We start from the raw sequence: 27,699 nt of genomic DNA on the forward strand, positions 1-27,699 counted from the left end.
ATAAATAATTTCCATTGTCCTACGAAGTATAAAGTCTTAGGTCTAATGTAGGCTACGAGTTTTATTATTTGGACTAATAATGCATTTGTCCTAATGCACTAATCTTAATCTTTGATCAGCAGTGGGGAATCATTTTTAGAAAATTTTCTTGGAAATCTTAGTAAATGGAAATGTACCTCCTCTTGACAGAATTCTATGTAAATGATTAGTGATACACTAAAATGCTCATAAATGTCCATATATTTAGAAGTGAATATAGTGTCTTTTTAATTTATTTTCTTACCTTTTACAAATTTACACCCTGAAAATATTTTCTTCATATAACAAGCCATGACAGAAAACAAAAGGCACCCAATTTTATGAGTATTCTTTTTTCTCCTTATCAAAGTTTACAGTTATATTGAAGCCCTACATAATATAAATTAGCTTAAATGAATTTTATTAAGTATACATTTATGATTAAGATGACCAAATGCAAATTGTTAATCAGTGACAGAACTGTCTCCTTAAAAAATGAGAACCCGAGCTCATTAATTGCTATAATTCTTTTTAAGACATGGAGGACCATACGCCTTTGCTTTTGGCACAGGCATTTCATAGAACAAACCCATTCATTTAAAAAAGGGATTACTCACTAGTTCTGAGGATGAGAAACTCACACGTCTGGTAGTGCATGGCAGTGTACAATGCATTGTGCAAAGACACTTTTAGTCCAAAATCCAAAAATGTCCATCAGAGTTGTTGTAAAGAGTTTTTAAACAAATCCTAGAACTTTCATTTAAGTACAAGTCATGGCTACATTTTGTAATTAAATAAACTGTACAAATTTGTTTTACGACCTTGTTTTGGACCAACACCATTCCAAATAGAAAAAGTGGATAATTCATCCAGGCTGTCACGCTACATTTATAGCATACGGTCCTTGAGGATGCTACTTCACAAGATGATCGTTGTTCAAAGCACAATTCCAAACCATATATCAAAGTTCAAACCCCAGTGTACAGAGAAAGAAAGTAAATGTACAAGAGAAAAATGGGGTATATCAGAAGTGGTTTCTTGGTCTTGAACTCATCACCAACAAGCAGGGAAGCGGCACTATAAGCAGCCCAAAACACTCCAAAGAGCTGAAACAAAAAAAGCAAATGTTAAAAAAAAAATAAACAAAAACCAACAACAACACTGCCACTTTCATATATTGCTGAAAGAGTCTGTTTTTTATGAAAGATATTTTTTTGAATAAGTTATGCTTTCCTAAAAAAATCAAAAAGATACAACTTACTTTTGATATTGAAAGTACTGAGAACTAAATAATTCAAGTGCATACAATCTAGAGTTTAGTAATATAATAATTTCTTCTGCATGTTTATAACACAATCAAAATTTAATAAAAAGCTCATAGCATACCTTTACCACTGTTGATAGCACATCAAATCCTCCAACTATCAAGAGTAAAGGTGATATTACTATTAGTGGAAGCAAGGAATAGCCAATAACCCCAAGAACCTGTCCATAAGAAACCTAGCAAATGGACAACATGAAAACAATGTTATTAAGGAGTATTTTAAAAATGTTGATATTAACCAACTTGGAATTTTTATCTGTGTGGTTTACTGCATTTATCTTCAAAATATTCTTAAATCAGATGCCAATCAATTCAATCAATCAATCAATTCAATTTTGTTTGTCATTCAGCAGAACATCCAAGATGTGCTGTAGAACAAAATACGATGCACAAGACATTAATAAAAACACATAGTTAAAATCAATTAACTTTCAATTAACAATCAACAGGTCCTGACCATGAATAGAAGAACCCAAAGGAGAAAACACTCCATACAAAATAAACTCAATTTTTTGAAAAACCTAGACACTTAACATATAAAATAAAAATTAGACAAATATTATTTAAGCAAATGGTTGGCTTGCGCTGTAAAGGGACTCAAACACAAAGCATTACCCAAAAATTGCACTGAACCATGGAAATGCTTAATATTATAAACTGCAGACTACAATATGAGTTAGGAAGTTCTTTGCCAACGCTATTAGGCAATGTAAACTACAATGTACAGATACATGAAACATACAAATTAGTCAAATGCCATTCGTCAATGAATACTGCTCGTCTATTATTCGCTGTTTTCTCTGTTAAGGCTCAAAAAAAGACAAATGTCCAAAACTTCTTTAAAACACAGCAAGAATTCATTAGTACAATTTCAAAATAAGCATGCCGGGCTGGTGACTTATTCTACTAATTGTTCAATTATATTTAAACAATTAGAAGGGGTTTTTCTGCTTGAGTTTCCTTTCTGGTGGGGAGGCAGGGGTATAGCAGGGTGTTGTTTCAATCTTAATTTTGTTTTGCTCCCTTGCATTTCTGTTTTTCTTTTGTTTTAAAGTAAACTGTAGTATCTGCTATGCTGTTATTATTTGATTTGATTGAGTAGTTTATCGTTGTAATGTTCTGCTTTAAAAAATAAAAAAAAATTTTACTTTTTGCATTCCTTTTGATTTGTCCACATAAATCTCTTTCTTGGTTTCTACTTATGCTGTCCAGTTGTACAAGAATACTCTATTTTTCTTCTTCTACACAAGAATGGAGTAGAAAGTAAGATTGCCCCAGTAGAAGAGAGAAATATTGTCAACTCACAACGGTAAATATCAATTGCTAAAGATAAAACTCATGACTTTACTGGCCCTGACTGCTTACCCATTAACAAAAACAACATATAGAAGTAAGGTATTAGAGATGCAGCATTACTGACTTATGGTGCTCGAGGCTACACTTAGATATGCCCATCACGTACGCAGGTGTATCTGATATGGTTGAGGATTTCTGCACAGTTCAGCGCTAGGTATCTCTGGAATGCACATTTATGCTTTCAACTTAATTTGCTTTATAGTCTGTTTTAAGTCTCATGTGATGACAACAAACAGACTTATTTTAACTTCACACTTTATATACTTACTTCACCACCTAGAACTCTGGCTAGCAGAAAGATTGTCAATGATCCAAATATCCAGATTGTTATGATCCAGGACACAACCTAAAGTATAAAGTAGAGCAACTAGTTAATTATATTATGGTTTTTAATTTACAATGATTTCTTTCTATGTAAAAGTTAAAATAACACATTTCCAAAAAGTAAAAGCTATTTTTTCTTTTATTTTTGATTGTCATTTAGCTGTAGTAGGCATCAAACTCTTACTTTATTAATAGGGTGGGTTATTGTTTCTTTCATCTTCGACACTCAATTCTTTCACAACTAATGGCGGTACAGTACTCTTTATTGCTATAAGGCTGAGAATTTCTACACATCTTAGTTTCAGATATCCTTGAAATGCATATTTATGCTTTCAGTTCCATTCAGTTTATACAGTGGAACCTCTAGATACGAGTTTAATTCGTTCCAGAACTGAGCTTGTATAGCGAATTTCTCGTATCTAGAACAAACTTCCCCATTGAAAATAATGGAAATCCAGTTAATCCGTTCTGCACCCCAAATATATTAACATAAAAATCAATTTTCCTAATAAATAACACTGATAAATTATATATACTGTAGTCTACCTTTAATAAATAACACTGGTAAATAATATAACTGATTATTAAAAGAATCAAAACAGGTGTCCAAAGTGCAGTAGAGCATTCAATAAATCTTTAAATAAATAATCCTTAAAACAGTTGTGAAGTGGAGGTTTAAAATACACAAGAATAACAATCCTTTAACACGAGGTTAAAACGTCAACAAGAAGCAGTCTTTAAAAACAGATGACAATCCCCGGTGCTTCTTCTCTGTTAGCGTCTCACCTATTTCTCCCATGCGGGCTCTAAAACAGGCGAGACACTCTTAATGCAGCTGACCTTCTCTACACCGTCCTGCTTCAGCTGTTTGGCTCGCCTGTTCAGCTACACGCGAGCCTGCGCGAGCCTGCCTGCTCTCTCTCTCTCTCTTTTACTTTTTCTCCCCCTTAACCTGCTCGCGCTTCTCTATATATGCGGGGAGGACATGGCAGCTGCAGCCCATCAGCCACAGGAACAATCATGGATGTGGGCAGTTTCCCACCTGTGCACTTAAGTGAGAAACGCAGACACCACAGATCGCGGCTCGCAACTGCTACCACGCCCCCTTGCTAAGCCGCGAGCTATACCCACAGCCTGGCTCGTGGCTCGTTACGCGAACCAATGCTCGTATTTAGAGCTGAATTTTTCGCTCATACTTTCCTCGTATTTTGAATTTCTCATATACAGAGGTGCTCGTATCTCGAGGTTCCACTGTAGTTGGTTTTATGTATGCCTGTATTAGAAATGTCCCTAATACTCCTAAGCCATACACCTTATATAATGTTGTCATGTCTTTCTTTATGGGTATAAAGCACACTTTCCTACTGTAAGCACTATAACTCTTCAGTAATGATTTGCCTCCTAATACATGTACAACACAAATTACAAATACCTAAATTACGCAAGTTGTACATGTTTATTGTAACTTTGCAAAAGCTGTTGTAGCCTCTTCAAAAGACTAACTCTTCTGCAGATCACTCTCAAAATACAACTAACAAACATAATTATTTAGAATTCTAAGTCTAACCACTGTAAAACAGTAATTAAGTCAAGAATTATTATGGTGAATGATAAATTATCATCTGCTTCAGAGCCTTGGCACCTACTTACTCTGAATTGGCCATATAGTGAGATCATTGAGAAGAAAAGGACCACAGCCAGAGGCCCCCAAAAATCTGGGTTGTCTCTCACCACCTGTCGGTTAAACCCCAAGGAAGGCATCGGCATCAGCACACAGCGGATTTTGTAATATATGTCTTTGAGATCAATATCAAGTTCTTCCCTGTGTTAAAAACATATTTAGACAAAGACATAATTAGACAAAGAAAAAAATGTGGAAAGCACATTATCATACAATCATTTACCCTTGCATATTAGGTTCAACATTTCCTAATTTCATTTCCTAAACTGTCAAATCCATTTCATTTTTTTTAATTCTGCAGAATCATCCATCGTCATTTCCAAATGGTTTAGCATGCATTTGAATAATATTGCATTGTACCTTGTTATTTTTAATTGTATTTTTAAGTATTTTGTAAAGCACCTTCTTCACTATTTACTCATTGAATGGCACCATTTTAAACATGTATTTATTCTATAAAAGGATGTGGAAATACAAAATTATAATTCATAAAAATACTAATACAGAAGCATTTACTGCTACACTGGAATCAACCAATGAAGTAATGTGTAAAAACATGAAGTGTGCAGATAAGGAGTCTGCACAGAGATATTCACACCTCGTCAGTCGGTGTTCAGGTGAGAGTTTATGGAAGACAACCGTCTGCCTGCACTGGACTAAAGCAAACGGGATGACTGAATTAAGTCAAAACTCTGATGAAGATCAATAGCCTTCACTGACATCACGCAACATGGAAAACTGTCAATGGCATAAGGCAGGATTTATGAAAGTAACATGTTTAAGCAGATTTTAATTAAAATAACTAATGAACTGCATTAAGAAACAGCTCTGAATTCATGAACTCCTATTGACATTTATGCACCCCCCCCCCCAAATTAATAAACTATAGCTTAAATTGTACTTTAATATAAGAGTGTGTACAAAAACATATTTTATGATAGAATAACTCCATGTGATATGTCTCAAACATCTCCAAAAGGAAATGTTTATTTCATTATGGAAGGAGTATAACAAGAAAAAGTTTCAAGAAATAATGCATATTTTGATTTCAGGAAAAAATTGTAGATTTTGAAATATTATTAATCTTTTATCTCTTCAACTGGGACAATGAAATTATCTTCTAACAAATCTGAAGATGATTACTTGTTAGGCATATCTATCAAATTAAAAATAATGTTTTTAATTTGATTGAATATTTCAGCACAATACAGGTTTAGATTCAATTCAATTCAATTTAAACATCAAAACAGATTTATCTTAACATGGATATGTATGACCGCATTAACTGTATCATAAGTCAAAATGTGTCTAACCAAACCATCTATTACTTTGCCGCTTCACCAGAGGAGCATCCTTCTCATAAATCAGACTTAAATTTTTGAAGACGTGGCAACATACTCCTAAAGATATTAACATTCTTGCATTTTAATGTCAACACTTGTCTGAATGTTCGATAACCTCAATGTTTATCAGCTTTGTTTCGTCAATTTACTGCAGTTTGCAAGAAAGTTTTTCTTCTAATAATAATAATTAATAATAATAATAATACATTTTATTTATTTGTAGGCGCCTTTCTAAACACTCAAGGACACCAAACAATAGATAAAACACACATTATAAACAAAACTAAAATACAAAAATTAAAATCAGACAGAGCAATTGTAATCAAAGAGAAAAAGCAGTCTTAAACAGATGAGTTTTAAGTTTAGATTTGAAAAGTGAGAATGATTCAATATTTATAAGTTCAGATGGTAGTGAGTTCCAGAGCTGGGGAGCAGAGCATGGTGGTAAGACGGACGAAGGGGACAGTCAAGTGGATGGTGGAAGAGGATCTAAGGGTACAGGAGGGAATGGCAACATGGAGGAGGTCAGGCAGATATGGAGGGGCGAGGTTGTGGAGAGCCTTAAAAGTTAACAGAAGAATTTTGAATTGAATGTGGAACTTAACTGGAAGCCTGTGAAGCTGCTGCAAGATGGGAGTGATATGGTGAATACAGGGGGTTCTAGTAATGATGCGGGCAGCTGAATTCTGGACCAGTTGAAGCTTATAAAGAGATTTGCGAGAAAGACCAAAGACAAGGGAATTGCAATAATCCAGACGAGAAGCGACAAGGCTATGAACGAGGATAGCAGTGGTGTGCAGAGTGAGTGAGGGGTGAATATCATTAATGTTATGCAAGTGGAAATATGCAGACAGGGAGATGTTATTGATGTGGGACTGAAAAGATAAAGTACTGTCAAGAATGACACCCAGACTCTTAACCTGTGGGGAAGGGGAGACAGAGGAATTATCAATATCCATCCATCCATCCATTGTCTCCCGCTTATCCGAGGTTGGGTCGCGGGGGCAGCAGCTTGAGCAGAGATGCCCAGACTTCCCTCTCCCCGGCCACTTCTTCTAGCTCTTCCGGGAGAATCCCAAGGCGTTCCCAGGCCAGTCGAGAGACATAGTCCCTCCAGCGTGTCCTGGGTCTTCCCCGGGGCCTCATCCCGGTTAGACGTGCCCGGAACACCTCACCAGGGAGGCGTCCAGGAGGCATCCTGATCAGATGCCCGAGCCACCTCATCTGACTCCTCTCGATGCGGAGGAGCAGCGGCTCTACTCTGAGCCCCTCCCGGATGACTGAGCTTTTCACCCTATCTTTAAGGGAAAGCCCAGACACCCTGCGGAGGAAACTCATTTCAGCCGCTTGTATTCGCGATCTCGTTCTTTCGGTCACTACCAATTATCAATAACAAAGGAAAAATGATCAGTTTTGGATAATGTTGATTTTGTACCAATGAGGAGAACCTCAGTTTTGTCACTACTGTATTTAATTTAAGAAAATTTGAAGAAAACCAGGATTTGAGTTCTGCTATGCAGTCAATAAGCGAGGAGGGTGGAAAGGAAGCAGTAGGCTTGCTAGTGAGATAGAGCTGGGTGTGATCAGCATAACAGTGGAAGCTAATGTAATAGGTTACACAGTGTAAGCTAAGGATGCAAAAATTAGAAACGACAATTAAAAAATCAAAATAAAATGATAAAACAGTTTATTCAAAAAGACACCGGCAAAATAGCTGGATATCACAATGATTTTTCCTAAAATATTTTAACAAACATACCAATATGAAAGAAATGTTTTGCACTAATGCTGGCCTGCCCTTTGTAAGTTTTCCTGAACACTAGTGACTGGGTGTAATAAAACATGGCAGTGCTGAATTATCTTCTGCTTTAAAAACCAAAATATTGGTAGTTTTACTGAACAAAATCAAATGACATTATTTAGCATTGGTTTCCATTGTATAACATTTTCCAGAGAGTATACACACAGAAGAGGTTTATTGTCTTCTGGGTCCTCTTCTTCAACCTCTAACAACCAGCCATAACCTCTCTGCCGCAGGAATGTTGTTGCAGTTGTGTCTTTGGAGGAGTCACCGCTGATATGCACTTTAACGTCTGGGGAGTCAATTGAGCCACTAAGATCTGGAAGATTAAAGATAAAAAAAAGAGAGACTTAATGATATACCAATGGCACTTGTCTTGCTCCTACATTTGCTAACTTGGTTTGGCAGATTTTTACCATGCAAACACCATTTTGTTTTGAATGTTCTATGGACTTTGCCATCCTCTTGGTATTTTCAGTTGGCATGGCTGACAGAATTATAAAGTAACCACTGTAATGAATGTGTATTCTTATTGGAACTATGAATAGCTTTTTGTTTACACACAACTGTAAGAGAATTCCATTAACAGAAACCAAGATGGTAGATCAATTAACATTACATTTTAAAATTATTTTTTATTCAAAACACTATTTTTTAAGACAAAATAGTTTGTCTTACAATGGTACCCATTAGCGCCATTATTAAATGCAGGAGCAGGCTATTTATTTTTAAAAATGTTATGAAAGACCAGCCTCGACACAGACACAGAGTCCAAATGACCAAAACACGCACTGTTTATTTTTCTCGACACAACACACACACATCACTACAATACCACTCTGTCCTTTCTTCCTTCTGCCGCCTCCACTCCTCTCTTGCCAGCTCTGTCTACTGCCACCCGACTCCAGCTCCCCGAGTGGAGTGAGGTGGCCCCCAGGTGTGGCGGAAGTGCTGTATGCCAAGGCTCTGGAGCTGTCCAGGCACCCCCTGGAGGTGGCCACGGACCGCTACAAGGTTGAGCTTCCCAGCTCCTAATCAGTGGCCCTAATGCTATCCAGGGGTGCAGCCCTCTTGCACCTCAGGGTAGATATAGCCCCTCTCCTGGTCCTTCCCTTCTCCAGGCATCCCGGTGGGGCAAGGTCCCTGGTCATCTGCCACAATGTATAAAAAAAAATGCTTCTCGTAGAGAGCAATTTCAAGTGGAAAACCTATACAGTTGGGCAAAAAAGTATTTAGTCAGCCACCAATTGTGCAAGTTCTCCCACTTAAAAAGATGAGAGAGGCCTGTAATTTTCATCACAGGTATACCTCAACTATGAGAGACAAAATGAGAAAAAAAAATCCAGAAAATCACATTGTCTGATTTTTAAAGAATTTATTTGCAAATTATGGTGGAAAATAAGTATTTGGTCACCAACAAACAAGCAAGATTTCTGGCTCTCACAGACCTGTAACTTCTTCTGTAAGAGGCTCCTCTGTCCTCCACTCATTACCTGTATTAATGGCACCTGTTTGAACTCGTTATCAAAATATAAGACACCTGTCCACAACCTCAAACAGTCACACTCCAAACTCCACTATGGCCAAGACCAAAGAGCTGTCTAAGGACACCAGAAACAAAATTGTAGACCTGCACCAGGCTGGGAAGACTGAATCTGCAATAGGTAAGCAGCTTGGTGTGAAGAAATCAACTGTGGGTGCAATTATTAGAAAATGGAAGACATACAAGACCACTGATAATCTCCCTCGATCTGGGGCTCCACGCAAGATCTCACCCCGTGGGGTCAAAATGATCACAAGAACGGTGAGCAAAAATCCCAGAACCACACGGGGGGACCTAGTGAATGACCTGCAGAGAGCTGGGACCAAAGTAACAAAGGCTACCATCAGTAACACACTACGCCGACAGGGACTCAAATCCTGCAGTGCCAGACGTGTCCCCCTGCTTAAGCCAGTACATGTGCAGGCCCGTCTGAAGTTTGCTAGAGAGCATTTGGATGATCCAGAAGAGGAATGAAACCAGATAGAACTTTTTGGTAAAAACTCTACTCGTCGTGTTTGGAGGAGAAAGAATGCTGAGTTGCATCCAAAGAACACCATACCTACTGTAAAGCATGGGGGTGGAAACATCATGCTTTGGGGCTGTTTTTCTGCAAAGGGACCAGGACAACTGATCCATGTAAAGGATAGAATGAATGTGGCCATGTATCGTCAGATTTTGAGTGAAAACCTCCTTCCATCAGCAAGGGCATTGAAGATGAAACGTGGCTGGGTCTTTCAGCATGACAATGATCCCAAACACACCGCCCGGGTAACGAAGGAGTGGCTTCGTAAGAAGCATTTCAAGGTCCTAGAGTGGCCTAGCCAGTCTCCAGATCTCAAGCCCATAGAAAATCTTTAGAGGGAGTTGAAAGTCCGTGTTGCCCAGCGAGAGCCCCAAAACATCACTGCTCTAGAGGAGATCTGTATGGAGGAATGGGCCAAAATACCAGCAACAGTGTGTGAAAACCTTGTGAACACTTACAGAAAACATTTGACCTCTGTCATTGCCAACCAAGGGTATATAACAAAGTATTGAGATGAACTTTTGTTATTGACCAAATACTTATTTTCCACCTTAATTTGCAAATAAATTCTTTTAAAAATCAGACAATGTGATTTTCTGGATTTTTTTTCCCCCATTTTGTCTCTCATAGTTGAGGTATACCTGTGATGAAAATTACAGGCCTCTCTCATCTTTTTAAGTGGGAGAACTTGCACAATTGGTGGTTGACTAAATACTTTTTTGCCCCACTGTATATGTATATATATATATATGTGTATATATATATATATATATATATATATATATATATATATATATATATATATATACACACACCATGATTGTGAAGAAACCTCAACTTGAAAAATACCCAGGTTATCCTGTAATGCCTCTCTGATGTCCCCTGTGGTGACTGCACATTGCATTCTATGCCGTTTCCATTGAACCCAGAAAAATGTACAGCAGAGACAGAACTGGAGATGCTAAGATTTGCATTAGGTGTGACGAGGATGGACAGGATTAGAAATGAGGTCATTAGAGGGTCCACTCAAGTTGGACGGTTGGAAGACAAAGTCAGAGAGGCGAGATTGCGTTGGTTTGGACATGTGCAGAGGAGAGATGCTGGGTATATTGGGAGAAGGATACTAAGGATAGAGCTGCCAGGGAAGAGGAAAAGAGGAAGGCCTAAGAGAAGGTTTATGGATGTGGAGAGAGGGGACATGCAGGTGATGGGTGTGACAGAGCCAGATGAAGAGGACAGGAAGATATGGAAGAAGATGATCTGCTGTGGCGACCCCTAACAGGAGCAGCCGAAAGAAGAAGAAGAAGAAGATGGCAAGTTTAATTAAGAGAAAAAAGTGCAAGTGTATTTTAAGTTTCTTGTTTATCTTACAGATTATATTCTGCATGGCTTATTTGCACCATTCCTCTACATGACAAAAATTTTCACAAAGCGATAGGAGTATTTAGTGTGCACTCTTTTGTACAACATACTTGCTTACAGTTTGGGACAGGTGATGAAGCTGGAAATATTTCAGATGAAAGTGCATGTCGTGAGATATTGCAAAAAAAAATTCAGGGCTGTACTTGTAGGGGCGACTGCTTGGGGGCCAATTCTATGCCTTAAGTGAAAACTGTCAGTTTTGTTTCCATTTTAAGTAGGCCAAGTAAACAGCAACCATTCTGTGAAGAGCACAATGCAAAATAAACGGAATAGAAAGCTGATGGGCTTTTTGCATTAGTGGTAAAAATAAATGACATGTTCTGTACAAAATTTGGCTGCATGCAGTTACATGCAAACAACAGTCAAGAAAAATGCTTTGCAGATGTGTGGCAGCTACTGACACAGAAAACATTCCATGAGTACAAGGAAAAATGGATTTCAATAAATACCCACAAATGCTCAAGGAGAATATCAGGCAGTCAGTCCGGAAAATTGAAGTTGAAAAAGGTACGGATTTTACAAAGAGATAATGATTCAAAACACACTTCAAAATCTACTATGAAGTACCTCAAGAAACACAGCCGGGAGGTTTTGGAATGGCCCATATATTCAACAGAATTGAACAGCATTGACAATCTGTGGGCAGATCTTAAATGTGCTGTGCACATGACAGCTCAAGAAGCGGGAAGGATGGGGACAAATGTCCAAAGCAAGAACTCAAAGGCTTATAGCTAGCGGTGTTTATTTATTTATGTATTTTGCCAAACAGGGTGTCACTAAGTGTGTGCCTGAACGTTGCCTCATTTACTCCCCCCCCCACTTTTTCATTAAATAAATTGTAACTGTTAACATCTTCATAAAACTGACACTGTTTTACTTTGTTTGCTTTTGAAGTTGTATTAATGTGTAATTCAGGGGTGCCCAAACTTGTATTTATTTTCCACCATGGTGATTTTGTAATTTGAGTTTTATTGTGACAATGTTTTAATGGGTGTATCCAGAACTGGTCTTGAAAGTGAAAGCTGTATCTTTAGGAATAAATGGAACTGAACGCTTGAATCTGGTTTCAAATACAAAGGGTCACTGTGTGGCTGTTAAGAGTGTGTGCAGTCCACAGATTTCATAAATAAAAGGTGTTAGTCTTTGAGCGAACATAAAAGAGAGCTTTACACTCTTCACTACCAGATTAAATGGAGGAAGCACTCCCACTGACATTTTCAACCTGGGCGCCTCTACAGTTTCAAAAGATGATGGATGTCAAGTGTGCTTCATGGGTTGTAATTATTTAATTTACTTAAAGAACAGTGTGGGACAATAAGGTGGTGATATACAGTGTTTGTTCGTTATCCGTACAAAAATATATGCATTACCGTAATTATAAATGGTTAATAACTCTCTTCTATTGTGTTTCTCATCCGGGTGTCTTTTTGTGGCACTTGGTGCCTCTGCTCTATAGCTAAGATGTTTCTTGCCCATGGAAAAGACACCCGAGACACTGGGAACACTGGAATCAAAAGAATGAGAAGACTCTGTCATGATTACATTTTGCCTGAAGAAGGGGCCTGAGTTGCCTCGAAAGCTTTCATATTGTAATCTTTTTAGTTAGCCAATAAAAGGTGTCATTTTGCTTGGCTTTTCTCTACAAGACTCTGTCATCAAATTAGATGGCCCAGCATGGACTCCACTACAGAAAGCCCAGGAGGAGGTGGGTGGCTACTTAGCTGAGGTGTCTAGGACTGAAATTTCGTTTTTGACTTTCTCTCTTTCAGTTGACTGTGGGACCAGGGATGCTGCTGATTGGAGTTTTATTTTCCTCTCCTCCATTGTCAACTGGCCATACTTCAACTACTATTTAATAGACAGATGTTGTAGGTTTCCATTTATTTTAATCAGTTTCAAACTACTGTGTTTTCCTGAGTGTTTTAAGCAAATCTGTTTCTTTATGTGTACTAATTCTGAATTTAGTAAATTGTAAAATTTATACATTTATTTTACCCAAGACCTTATCATGGCAGTCTGTATCTGCACTCAGTGAAGAGCACTATACAGAAACAAACTGAAATGAACTGAATATCAGGATGGGCAGTGGCACTTAGGCCTGAGAAATCAGTCCGGCAATAACTTCCACTTCCGAATCACTATTAGGCTTTAAAAAAACATACGTCTTGCTATGGGGCCCAAACATCCTAACTTGCTACAGTAAAAGCATACGGAGCAGTGCCTGCCATCATTAATCATATTGGTCATTTGCCTGGGTTGTGCTTTCTTGAAAAGAACAATGGATGCAAAATTATAATATCCAGATGTGAAGATCGTACAAAAGAATTAATGAACGAGATTCACTCATAGAATTGCTGATTTAACATGCTTCTAAGACCTTCAGTTAAAATGCTAAAATCATAGTTTATTTTTAGAGTATCCTTCCTGTTTTTATTTAACATTATCTTAAACATCCACCCATCCATCCATTATCCAACCCACTATATCCTAACTACAGGGTCATGGGGGTCTGCTGGAGCCAATCCCTGCCAACACAGGGCGCAAGGCAGGAAACAAACACCGGGCAGGACGCCAGCCCACCGCAGGGCGCGCACGCATGCACACACACACACCAAGCACACACTAGGGACAATTCAGGATCGCCAGTCAACCTAACCTGCATGTCTTTGTACTGTGGGAGGAAACCAGAGCACCCAGAGGAAACCCACACAGACACGGGGAGAACATGCAAACTCCATGCAGGGAGGACCCGGGAAACGAACCCAGGTCTCCTTACTGTGAGGCAGCAGCGATACCACTGCGCCACCGTGCCGCCCTATCTTAAACATTATAAATATTATTTTTGAGCATTCTGGGTTGCAACAGATGGTCACAGACACAGTATTTACCTGATTGATTTTCATATAAAGTTCATATGAGATTATTGAAAGGGAGCAAATTCATTTACAATACAATAACACTTTATTTTTGTATAGCCCAAAATCACACAAGAAGTGCCGCAATGGGCTTTAACAGGCCCTTCGTCTTAACATTTCTAAGTCAATACAGTCAAACTCCATTACATTATGTAAAATAATATTCAAAAGACAATAACACAATCTAATTATTTTAATAATGAAGCGCAATGCCAGAGTAACTGAATCATAACAATTTCTGAAGTCAGCTGCTGTCAACATTCTGCACAATCCAAGGTCAAACTTTAATAAATCATGAAAACTACAAGTTTATTTGTCATGTTTGTAGATTCTCCAGAAAAACATAATATTAAACTTCACACAGTTTATATTTTTTGCATTTACATTTCTATTCTAGTCACCTGTATGAACTGTACCTATGTTAAAAACAATTTCTTCTGATTTATACATTCAGTAACTTCAGTTTAATGAACACAGCACAATACTGAGAACATGACTAGGACTAGCGAGATGAAAAGAACAAGCTGCTAACAGGTTTCATCCAGCAGACCTGAGTCATCTAACTGGCTTCTCGCGGACTGAAATAAACAACTTTCAGGAAGTCCACTGCAGGGCATCTTGATTTTTATATTTTTTCACATTCATTTCACCAACTCTGAACGCTGTATGCATGGAGCGTAAACCTAACAAATAAATAAGGGAAATGCATTTAGTCTGGACAAAAATGGTAGTGTTACAATTCAGAGGTTCTCAATGTCGGTCCTGGGGACCCCCGGTGGCTGCAGGTTTTTGTTCCAACCAGCTTCTGTTTTTAATTGGACTCCTGGGTTAATTAAGTGATGTGTTATTTCCCAAGATCTGTGCTTTGGGAACAATATAGAAATTAGAAAACTAAGTTTGGTGAAAAAAAAAAATGAAAATGTACCAAGCAGTTATATGGGAATAATGTATTTTTTTTTTCTTTTTAACAATATTTTCATCTTGATTTTCATTCTACTTTCCCATGTGTTCTAATTTTTTAATTAATCCATTCTTTACTAATTAGTGGGTCTGACGCTAAAGTAGTTTGATTATTCCGTGTTGTTTGCCTGGGTGTCTGCTCTCCTTGTTTTTAATTGTCATTAATAAGATACAATGAAGGGGGAAAACTGCACAGAGAAAGGGCAAAATAAAATGAAATCAACAAAAGACAGTTAAGCATTTAGCAAAAACAGAAATATTTCTAAATGTCTTATAAATGTAAAAGTCACGCTGTGGCGCTTTTCTGAATGTAGAATAAGAGAAAAAAATGCCAGCTAATAAAATTACATCAGTGCTATCAGGTGTTGTCACCGATTAGGAATCTGGTTGGAACAAAAACCTGCAGTCACAGGGGGTCCCCCGGACCGAGTTTGGGAAGCACTGCTCTAATTTAATATAAAAAAAGTAGTAAATTATACAAACAACACTCACACCACCACAGACACACACATATGGCCAGTCTTCAGCCCTGAACCAAACTCACATTGGGCAGCACTGGTAGCTCTGAAATGTTGCTTACATGTTTTTATACCAACTATTAAAGGTTGTTCTTCCTCTGTGGACTGAACATTTACACAGTGTGCCCCTCTTTGCTCTAAATCAGGCAAGTTATTGATATTTTTGAGCGCCCAATGATTTAAAAAAATGTGGTCATAAAAGCTACACAGGTAACAGTCATCCAAGGGTATGGATACTAACAAAATGTTAACACAGATCTGTCTTGGCTTCAGCGGTAAGAAATACTTTAATTCCTTTATATATACATAAATATAAGCAGCACAAATTACGCACAAAAGTGTAACCTCATTGGTTAACTCAATAAGAAGACCTACTGCAGTATTCTGTGAGACGTACTGCTTTGTGTTTTTACAAATGCTAAAAAGTAAGCATTTTTTTTAAAAAACTTTCCTTTTATGTAATTTGCTGTTGGCACAAAACAGATGATCACTTCTTAAAATAACCGAGCCAATAAAGGTAGTGAGGCTTAACCACAGACATCCCAATAAACAGTCAAGTGGATCATATCCCTCTGTCCGGAGATTACAACTGGTGGACATAACCAAGGCTGTAGAGTCGAACTTGGTAAATTGTAATATGTGTTAAAATTTCCAATTTCACACGTACTGAATCAATCAAAGTGTTTTTTCTTCTAGACCAGGGTGGGCAATGTCGGTCCTGGAGAGCCACGGTGGCTGCAGGATTTTATTCCAACCCAGTTTCTTAATGAGAAGTCCATTATTGCTGATGAAGCACATACTAATCAAGTGACATTTTGATTTTTCATTTTAGTGGTCTCGTTTGTTCAGGTTCTCCACCCTTAATTGCTTATTTCAATCTTAAACTGCTGCATTCACTGTTTTAATGGCGTCTTATTAACAATAAGATATAAATGACAAAGCAGTTAACAGTTCACCATCTTGCTGGTTGTGATTTACATCTCTGTGTGTTCGTCATGCACGGTTTGATTTATTAAAACACTTAATAGAAAATGTGACAGACTTCAAATCATTTTGATGATTGGAAAGGAAAAAAATCTACAATATAAGAACCTTACATTGGCGATTCAAAATTGTCCCTAGTGTGTGCTTGGTGTGTGGGTGTGTGTGCACACCCTGCGGTGGGCTGGCGCCCTGCCCGGGGTTTGTCTCCTGCCTTGCGCCCTGTATTGGCTGGGATTGGCTCCAGCAGACCTCCTGTGACCCTGTAGTTAGGATATAGCGGGTTGGATAATGGATGGATGGATGGATGGATTGCAGACTACCAAGCCATAAAATTAAATAATGGTCTGAGATTGGAAATGATTGGTTTATAATTAAGCAATTGGATTGGAATGAAAACCTGAAGCCACTGCGGCTCTCCAGGACCGACATTGCTCACCAATGTTCTAGACGCTTGATAAAAATTCTACTTCTTTTTTAATTTTGTCTAATGTTTAACACTAATCAGTGCTTGTAAGACAAAACAACATTGCTACAGCCTTGAACCCCAAACTTTATCAGGTTAGAGTGCTAACAGCCAGATGATTCACGCTGACAGTGATGAAGTGCCTTGTATGTTGTGTGCATTTAATCAACACAGTAAATATACGAGTCTAATTACAAATAAAGAAGTCAGAGGTACCAGAAATTGAGGAGTCAGAGTTGCAGTGTGAGGTTCTGTGTACCGACTCCACAGCCCTGGACATCAATACCGTGCTCTCTCTCCCTCTCTTCTACATGTAAAATGGCATACAGCGGAGCACTTATGGGGAGATAATCATCCAGTCTGGAGTCCGGCTTTGTTCATTACAAGGTTGGAAATATAGTTTTAATCTGGCATCTCCCACTTATAACTCAAGAGTGCCACATGAGGGGTATCCTAAATGTCATGCCATGCTCAAAACCACCTAATGCAAGGTACGGCAAGGGGCTGGAGCCTATCCCATCAGCACTGAGCACAAGGAAGGTGATTGCCCTGGACAGGGTGACAGCCCATCACTGGGCCCATTCTCGCTTTCTCTCATTCCCTCTCATACACACACTGGGGCCAATCTGGAAACGCCAATCAGCCTATCTGGGCAGCTTAAATAACACTTAACTAAAATGTCATTATAATCTCTGTTAAAAAAAAAAAAATAACACGTTTGGTATCAATGCTCAGGCAAAATGTCATCCAGCGTGCACAAGAGGGCTGCAATGGCCGATAAACAAAGGCAACAAGAAGCACAAAGAAAGAGGTACGTATTGGGCTATCATATCCAGGGAACAGAAATTCCTAAATGCATGATGTGATTGAAACAGATGGACTTACCATGTACCAGTTTTAATAAATGTCCGTTTTGCTATGCTAGTCTAATACAATTTACAAAAACTCATTTACTCTTAATTAACAACCCTGACACAACATATCCAACTGCTCTTGAATAGATGGATTGCTTAGTAAAATTGGTAATAAGAGTGCTGAGAAATTGTGCTTAATACCAGCTTTTCAGACATTGAAGGTTGCTTGCAGTTTTTGGAAATAAAAGACTATGAGCTTTAAAAACCCATGTTAATATGAAGTTAAATCCAAAATATCCCTTGAAAGGTAATTTGTGAATCCAAGAGTTAGGGCCACCGTCATTGCAAAAATGTTTCAATCTGACACTGCATGTTCTTCGACCGGTCAAATGTTTTACAGCACCTCAGTTATTCTTCAAATGTACTCAGCTGAAATTCAATGAATGACCTTAAATGATGAAAAGGTAAGCAGCAAACTGTTAAGAGATTTAAATTCAAAGTTTAGGTTAGCAAACACTAAAAAAAACAACAAAAAAAAAAGGAAATTTCAGAATATTACAAATGGGCCTTCTTCAGGGAACAACAAATACACTGCAGCAATTAAAGTAAAAGAAGCCTTGCAAGTTGAAGCAAATACTTTGCACAGGTGTCCTGACTTCTGTGGATTCCTTAAAAACCCTCAGTCTGTCTTAAAGTCCCCTTGGGATTAATGAAGTATCCATCTATCTAAAGCAGACCTGGAACAGAGCACAGTCTGCAGTAGTCCCCAGCCGGTATTTCAAGGCCCTGTTTTGTCCGATCGATAGATAGATAGATAGATAGATAGATAGATAGATAGATAGATAGATACTTTAGTAATCCCAATGATAAATTCACATTCTTCAGCAGCAGCATACTGATACAATAAATAATATTAAATTAAAGAATGATAATAATGCAGGTGAAAAACAGACAATAACTATGTATAATGTTAAATATTAACGTTTACCCCCCCTGGTGGAATTAAAGAGTCGCATAGTTTGGGGGACGAACGATCTCCTCAATCTGTCAATGGAGCAGGACAGTGACAGCAGTCTGTCGCTGAAGCTGCTCTTCTGTCTGGAGATGATACTATTAAGTGGATGCAGTGGATTCTCCATAATTGATAGGAGCCTGCTGAGCGCCCTTCGCTCTGCCACAGATGTCAAACTGTCCAGTTCCATGCCAACAATAGAGCTTGCCTTCCTCACCAGTTTGTCCAGGCGTGAGGCGTCTTTCCTCTTAATGCTGCCTCCCCAGCACACCACTGCGTAGAAGAGGGCGCTCGCCACAACCGTCTGATAGAACATCTGCAGCATCTTATTGCAGATGTTGAAGGACGCCAGCCTTCTAAGGAAGTATAACCGGCTTTGTCCTTTCTTGCACAGCGCATCAGTATTGGCAGTCCAGTCTAATTTATCATCCAGCTGCACTCCCAGGTATTTATAGGTCTGCACCATCTGCACACAGTCACCTCTGATGATCACGGGGTCCATGAGGGGTCTGGGACTCCTAAAATCCACCACCAGCTCCTTGGTTTTGCTGGTGTTCAGGTGTAGGTGGTTTGAGTCGCACCATTTAACAAAGGATTTTCCATTTAAGGAGCGGCTCTCTTCCTGCCACTCACCACCACTGTTACACCAGCAGCACAAAGTCTCCCCTTCACAGTACGACCTGCACTGTTAAGCTGTGCTGGAAACTGTTGTGCTGTGAGGCCTTTACACCATTTTAGCTCATTCATTGCATTTCAACTGATTACATTTGAAGAAAATCTGGAAAAACTGAGGTGTTCTAAAATATTAAACCCATAGTGTAGATACTTAGACAGCACTTTTAGTCCCAACCGTGCAATTTATCTTTTGACTGTGGCTCAATAAATAATTATTCTATTATGACAAACATATAAACCCCTCTCAAATACACAACAGAATGACTAAAAAGAAACAAAACTTCTGACTTGCACTACAGTATACACTTATAGTCTTAACTTAAGAACAGGAGTTTGCAAGTAGATTAAAATACTGCCCTGTGCCCTATGGGATGGGCACCAGGCCCAAGCGACCCTGCTCAGGATTAAGTGGGCATTGAAAATTAATAATCATAAAACAAAACGGTCACCCATGCTTTTTTTTTGGTGACCCCACGTGATCCAAATCAGGGCGGCAGTGTGTTGGAATCGCAGGCACCATCCTTGGTCGGCGCACCTACCCGCTGCTCAACACACACACACTGCGCAGATTTAACCTACGGAATGCTGGAGGAAAACAAATACCTGGATAAACAATAACTAAACACAACTAAACCAGGTTAAAGAGACTGTTATTAGGCTGACACGTTTACTGAAGGCGCCCCACAACACTTGACACATAACCGGTTCCATTCTTTTTGTGTTTCCAAGTGGAGACGGGCAGGTGAAGTGACTTGCTCGGGGTCACACTATGTCAGTAACGGGATTTGAAAACCACGACTTCGGGTTTTAAGTCCAAAGCCTTAACTACTACGCCACGCTGTCTAGAATTTCTACAAACGGTGACAGAAATGCGTTAACAAATCTCAAAATGCTTTCAGGCCTGGAATAAAAGATCTGAAGAGTTTAGTCTTTTGTATCCAGGAAGTAAACGCAAGGTGTATTTTAACATTTTATCTATGGGCTTACATTGAGTGTCTGACTCTGTAACGGTCTTTTTTTTATTTTTTAAATTCTGCATGTCACCTTACTCCACCTCACGGACAGACACTCCTGCCCGGATTTTGGTATAAAAAAACACTAAATTCGCCTCCGACGGCAGCCCAGACAAAGCCCGGCTACTGTACCTTCTGCCTCGTTAGACGAGACGAACGTGAAGTCCCCGTTTGACGGTGAGAAATGCTGCGCCTGTTGATGCATTGTCACCAAAGGGGCGGGCGAGGCTGCTTTGTTTATCTCCGGCCTTTGGCGTTCACCGTTGAAGGAAGGCGGCTGACATCGACTCCGTTGCTAGGACAGTCTCCTTTCTGGCTGCTTCCTATACCTTTTCGTGTATTAGTGCCGAGCACTACGTTCCTACTCCATGTTGAGAAAGCAACGAGAAATCGACGCCGTAAACAGAAGCAAACAGAACAGGAAGTGCTGGGCATGTCGGGAAAGACGACACGTCGAGAGCGGCGACGTCTCACTGGGCAGGTGCGCGCCAGAACACTTCCGGCAATGGAACGTAACGGGCGCGCGCCCGGGATGCGCATGTAGTGCCCTCTGCGTTTGGGGCGAAGAGGGCGATTACGTTTGAAGACGCCCCGTCTTGTATGCTCCGTATTTATCATTTGTGTGATGGAGGGAGTGCATCTTTGCAGGGATCGAATATTTGTCGAGTGAGAGAGTTCTGTTCTTCTTCTTCTTTTGGCTGCTCCCGTTAGGGGTTGCCACAGCAGATCATCTTCTTCCATCTCTTCCTGTCCTTTGCATCGTGATCTGTTACTCCCATCACCTGCATGTCCGCTATCACCACATCCATAAACCTCCTCTTAGGCCTTCCTCTTTTCCTCTTGCCTGGCAGCTCTATCCTTAATATCCTTCTCCCAATATACCCAGCATCTCTCCTCTGCACATGTCCAAACCAATGCAATCTCGCCTCTCTGACTTTGTCTCCCAACCATCTAACCTGAGCTGACCCTCTAATGTCCTCATTTCTAATCCTGTCCATCCTCATCACACCCAATGCAAATCTTAACATCTTTAACTCTGCTACCTCCAGCTCTGTCTCCTGCTTTCTGGACAGTGCCACCGTCTCCAACCCGTATAACATAGCTGGTCTCACTACCGTCCTGTAGACCTTCCCTTTCACTCTTGCTCATACCCGTCTGTCACAAATCACTCCTGACACTCTTCTCTACCCATTCCGCCCTGCCTGCACTCTCTTCTTCACCTCTCTTCCACACTCCCCGTTACTCTGTACTCTTGATCCCAAGTGAGAGAGTTCTATTATTATCATAACATGGGACCCTAGCAATGATGGGTGTTGTATTGTCCACTCCTTCTCTTTCTCATCAACATGTAGAGTTTTTCTAGTGAGGGTTGCCGTAGAAATAAGCTGTGCTGGACTGACTCAACCTATTTAGTCCCTCATGTTGGACCCAAGTTCTCCTTGATATTCTCCCAGTGGGCTATGCTGGTAACTACATGACCAAAGCCCCTCAAGGGGCTTCTGTCGATCCGGAGAAGCAGTGGATCCACTCCAGAGTCCTCCATGTGAATGAATCCTGGACAGGAACTTAAAGTTAATTGCCAATACTTATGATTTTATGGTCACTCATGACCACAGGTGCAGGTGGAGACATTGATTGACTGATAAATAAAAGCGTCGTCACTACAGTCCATTAAAATATCTATTATGCTGTACCATTGTCATGAACTTGGAGAGAACCTCAGCAAGGAGAGTCTCAAAATACCACGAAATGCCCACTAGAGAGTTGTCAAACCCTGGCTAGAAATGGAAAAGGGCAAAAGTTTTCAAAAAGCTCTGTTAAAAAAAGGAGCCTCAGATGGGCACAAAAGGCAAATAAGGAGTTGCCTTAAATAGGAGATCCCTTAGCAAACAATTTCCCAATACTCAAATCCAAAAGAATAGTCGAAAAACAGAGGAAAGTATCAAATTAAAAGCAAAGTAACACTAGATACTGGAGCTCACCAATAACATGAGCAGATTCAATGAACCCCAAGGGACTGTGGGTTTTCCTCAGTCTTTATAGGGCTGAAGGCAATCCCTTTATGCCTGATGGTGTGTTCAGGTGGCCCCACCTCTTGGGGAACCACTCACAAAACGCATGGAAAAGCAAAAGATACATAGAGACCTAGAAATGAAATAATCAACAATATGAAAATAAAACAAATCACAAATGAATAAAACAGATATAAAAGAGGAATTTGAACCACAGCTGAAACATAAAAGCCATAAGGCAGTGTAAGGAATGGGAGAGAAATGGGAGTCAAAGCATGAAGCTAAGGTCAAAAATTGAGAGATTAAAAATATCTAGCAATAAAGCCTAAACTGTAACCCAAACTCAAATTTTTAAAAAGTATCAAGTACTAAGAACTAGAAAACTGTAAATGAACTTCATTATTTTCTCTTGAGAAATCCGTAACTCGGACAACCCAAGATGTTACTACTTTTTTTAATCTTATCTTTTTTTGTTAAACTTACAACTAATCACAGATTGTTTGTCTTTTATTTTTTTTTCCTGGTATCCAGTGGCAGCCCTGTGCCACCGCCTTCTGGACAAAAGTCTGACCTGCTGGTGGATGGAAGAACACTGAGGGCCTGTCCCTGTTGATGTCTGCCCAGGCTGACTCTATTTTTTATTCTTTTTTTGTTACTTAGGTGTAATATAAATGCCCAGTGGAGCCTGGAAGGCCTTTTGGTCGCAGAACCCTGAAGGTTTTTTTTTCCCTTTTCCCACTGATCATCTGACACTTAATTCATTTATTCGATTATTGTTGTTCTTTGTTTCCACTTACTACCATTTTGATTTTGATTACCACATGCAAGTAAGAATTTCACTGTACTCTGTACACATGGCAGTAATGACCCTACAGATCTATAAAATTACAGTCATGTGAAAAAGTAAGTGCACCCCATGAAAATGCATGACCTTTTCAACATATTTGAACAAGCAAGCAGTAGATCTTTATGCAAACAATGCCTACATGTAAATGTGATATTCTTGAATAAAAACACGAGGGAAATTAGGCTTTCCAGTCATTTTTTCATTTGGCTGACACGCTTATTAAGGTGACTTACAACATTGATGACACAATTGGTTACATTTCTTTTTGGTTTTCTAATTGGAGCTCAGGCAGATCAAGTGACTTGCTCAGGGTCACACAGTGTCAGTAGCAGGATTTGAACCCACAACCTCAGGGTTTGAAGTTCAAAGCCTTAACCCCTACACCACACTGCCAGGATGCATGTTCACAATACACACAAATTAGGCAGCTAGCATAGATTGGGTAGCGACGTCGCCATCCAAACTTGGCTGCTTACTGCTCTGTGACGTCACACTGACCTCACAAAGGATTATGAGGTGCTGGGAAAAAAAACAAGTTCCCCTTAGCTGGCCACACTACAAACTTTCTGAGAAAAATTTGGCATTCAGCGAACACATCAGATTTGCTGCAAAAATATTAACAGATGTAATGGTCTGTTCTTGGAAAAAAGTAAGAGGTCCACCCTTGGCCTCGGAAGCTGGTATTGTCCCCTTTAGTAGAAATTGACTTCTTGTATACATTTTTCGTAACTGCCCACCAGTCTCTGACATTAAATATTCTGAGCACTCCTTTAGATGCAAGATGTTTGTGGATTTTCTTGTATGTGCTCACCCTTTCAAAAACTCCATATGTCAATGGGATTCAAATAAAGGCTTTGACTAGACCAATCCAGTACCATCCATTTCTTCTTTCTGAGCCATTCCTTGGTGGATTTGCTCGAGTGCTTTGGTCCATTTCCAGTTCACCTTCAAGTATTGGACAGATGACTTCTCATTCTCCTCAAGCACATCTTGATATGATGCATAATTTACAGCTGATGCAGTCACTAAAACAGCCCAGGCCTATAGCAAAACAACCCTAAACCAGAACATTTCCACCATTATGCCAAATTCCCCCAGGACAAATAAAGTTCTATCTGTCTTCAATATTAGGATGAGGTTCTTCTTCTGAAATGCTGTCTTTGGTTTATGCCAATTATGTCTACTCCAGTTTTCTCCCATAGTCCAATGAGCGGGAGAGTCCTAAATTGACCTTAGTGTGTGGCTGGTGTGTGTGTGTGTTGGCGTTGCAATGGACTGGCACCCTGTCCAGGGTCTGTTCCTGCTTTGGTGGGATAGGCTCCAGCATCCCCCCGCTACCTGTTCAGGACTAAGCTGGTAAGACAATAACTGACTAACTGATGTCTACTCTTGTCCCACAACTCTGTCTTTGATGCATCTGCACACTGTTCCAGAAGGCCTGGTCTTTGTCTAGATGTTCTTTGTGGACTGCAAAGGCTTCTTCTTGGCACACCTCACATGCAAGTCAAAGTTGTGCAATCTCTTTCTGATTCAAACTATTTGGTGAGCTTTTTAAATCCCTTGCCGGACTCACAGACATTCATGTCAGAGGGATGAGCATTTTGTACAATGGGTGATTTTCTTTTTCTCTTAGGCAAAATGGTAAATGATAAATATAAAAATCCAACAGATAAAGTGGTGATAGGCACCCTTGGACGAGACCAGGGTGATAAGTGAAAAGACAAATCTCCTGAATAATTCTGTTACATGTTATTGTTGATGTCTATCTACAGGATGTAGATATTTACCTGTCTTGCAAAAGACTCACCTGCTTTGAAGATTAAGCTGCTTTGTATCTCATCAACCTACAAGATTGTGATAACAGAACTGCTCGCATCCTTGGAAAATGTTTGTATTTACCTGGTTTGAAAATTAACGTGTTCTGGGGACACTGGTTTCTAATCAGCATGCAGTGATATTATGTACTTCTTGATATATGACAATACTCTTTTTTTACCAATGAAAATGTGTTTACATTAGTGATAACGTGAGGAATTTGGTATTTACCATTGTTTGATCAATCGTCATGTTGATCCAGGCAGAGACTGAATCAGTTATATACTGCTGGGCAGTGGGTGGTGTTTGGATGGTGTAATGAGAGACAGTGCGAGCAGAAAGGACGGAGTGAGTCCAGACATGGTGTGAGAAGGCAGATGGCGTAAGACAGACACAATCCACTGAGATCACTCACACTGACTATAGGCAGACGAGGGTACGTGGCTGACAAGATACAAGGCATACAGATGGTGACACCTACCTCCAGGGTGGAAGAGAAAGTTTCACCAGAGAGACGTCGGGTCTAATGAGAGGTGGAAGATTCACGAGAGGACTGAGCAAAGCCGTAAGGCAAAAAAAGCAAAACTTCTGTTGGGAAACAAGCAGTCGCCGAACAAAGCGTTTCATTGGGACAGTTAGAAGACTAATTGTTAACACTGCGTGCAACTTGGACTTCGCAGCATCAAAGGTTGTGCCCCCTACTGTTATATTTTAACAGACTTTAGAGAATGGACTGTATGTTTTTCGTTTTAAAAGGTCTTCACTCCTGATATTTCTAGATTCCTATGTATTTTTATCTTCTTGGTAGATTTTATATCGTCTACTGTAGTACAAGGTACTGTTGTTTTTCTTGAAATTGCTGCCATGTCTTTCATTGTGTGTTTACTCACCAGCTAATTTAGAGAAACCTGTTCATTTTTATCTTTAAAGTTCAAGAGTTCCCAGACCCTTAATAAAACTGGGTGGCATAGTTGGATATTTTACCTGCATTTAGGTTTGATTACATACCGTATAATTATGACCAGACACCCGTAACATTCACAGCCTTCTTTCTGGGCTTTCGAGAACTTGTTTGGTCTTGGCATGATGACACCACACACACCAATAAAAGAGCACACCAGACCTCCTAGATATCTGCAGGGTCCACCTACATACTCCCTAAGGAGGCTCTAATCATTGGCACCTAATATTGAATATCGGAGTCTAATTTGACTGGTTGTGAAGTGGTGATAAATGTAAAGGTGGATTTACTTTTTTCTGCATTTCTGTTAATTTATATTATGAGTGGTGGCTCTGAGGCTAAGGAGCTGCGCTGGTATCCTGAAGGTTGCCGGTTCGAATCCCTGTCACTGCCAAAAAGGCCATTGCTCTGCTGGGCCCTTGAGCAAGGCCCTTAACCTGTAATTGCTCCAGGGGTGCTGTACAATGGCTGACCCTGTGCTCTGACCCCAAGGGGTATGCGAAAACTACCAAATTCCTAATACAAGAAATTGTATAAGGTGAAAAAAAAACAAAAGAATGAATACGCCATGCCTATGTGTCATTTGTTCAAGTACAAAACCATTATCAGAACTGTTTGCCCTGTCAAATATGTTTAAAAAAAACTAATCATTTTCCATAGGGTGTACTTACTTTTGGGCGGCACGGTGGCGCAGTGGGTAGCGCTGCTGCCTCGCAGTTGGGACACCTGGGGACCTGGGTTCGATTCCCGGGTCCTCCCTGCGTGGAGTTTGCATGTTCTCCCCGTGTCTGCGTGGGTTTCCTCCGGGCGCTCCGGTTTCCTCCCAGAGTCCAAAGACATGCAGGTTAGGTGGATTGGCGATTCTAAATTGGCCCTAGTGTGTGCTTGGTGTGTGGGTGTGTTTGTGTGTGTCCTGCGGTGGGTTGGCACCCTGCCCAGGATTGGTTCCCTGCCTTGTGCCCTGTGTTGGCTGGGATTGGCTCCAGCAGACCCCCGTGACCCTGTGTTCGGATTCAGCGGGTTGGTAGATGGATGGATGTACTTACTTTTACAAATGACTGTATGTAACTTTACATATTCGTCTCAAGGATGAGCATGAGACATTAAACGTCAAAGCAGCTTTCCGTAAATGTAAACCCTGCGCTGGCCAGCCTCCACGTTGAACAGGATGGACACGACAACCCTTCAATTATTGGTTTATGTTTTATTACTAGGGAGGTGCTGCGGTGGGTTGGCGCCCTGCCCGGGATTGGTTCCCTGCCTTGCGCCCTGTGTTGGCTGGGATTGGCTCCAGCAGACCCCCGTGACCTAGTGTTCGGATTCAGCGAGTTGGAA

The 27,699-nt window shown here is 40.0% G+C and overlaps 2 protein-coding genes across 2 annotated transcripts in view; one reads left to right on the forward strand and one right to left on the reverse strand.

Moving 5' to 3' along the window:
- Positions 1–242: 242 nt before the first annotated feature.
- Positions 243–21,192, reverse strand: yipf4 (Yip1 domain family, member 4). The gene is made up of 6 exons (XM_028820209.2): positions 20,862–21,192; positions 8,013–8,166; positions 4,673–4,844; positions 2,967–3,044; positions 1,405–1,518; positions 243–1,124 (listed from the first exon to the last, which is right to left on the reverse strand). Exons 1-6 carry the CDS (start codon positions 20,932–20,934, stop codon positions 987–989), a joined length of 729 nt encoding a protein of 242 aa, XP_028676042.1. The 5' UTR covers positions 20,935–21,192; the 3' UTR covers positions 243–986.
- Positions 21,193–27,495: 6,303 nt separating this feature from the next.
- The window catches only part of exo1 (exonuclease 1), a 30,462-nt gene continuing 30,258 nt past the window's right edge, over positions 27,496–27,699 (forward strand). The window contains exon 1 of the mRNA XM_051919200.1: positions 27,496–27,582. The gene's annotated coding sequence lies outside the window, so the exon portion shown is untranslated. The remainder of the gene's footprint in view (positions 27,583–27,699) is intronic.

Source organism: Erpetoichthys calabaricus, chromosome 15 (genome assembly GCF_900747795.2).
Source record: "Erpetoichthys calabaricus chromosome 15, fErpCal1.3, whole genome shotgun sequence".
Classification (NCBI taxonomy): domain Eukaryota; kingdom Metazoa; phylum Chordata; class Cladistia; order Polypteriformes; family Polypteridae; genus Erpetoichthys; species Erpetoichthys calabaricus.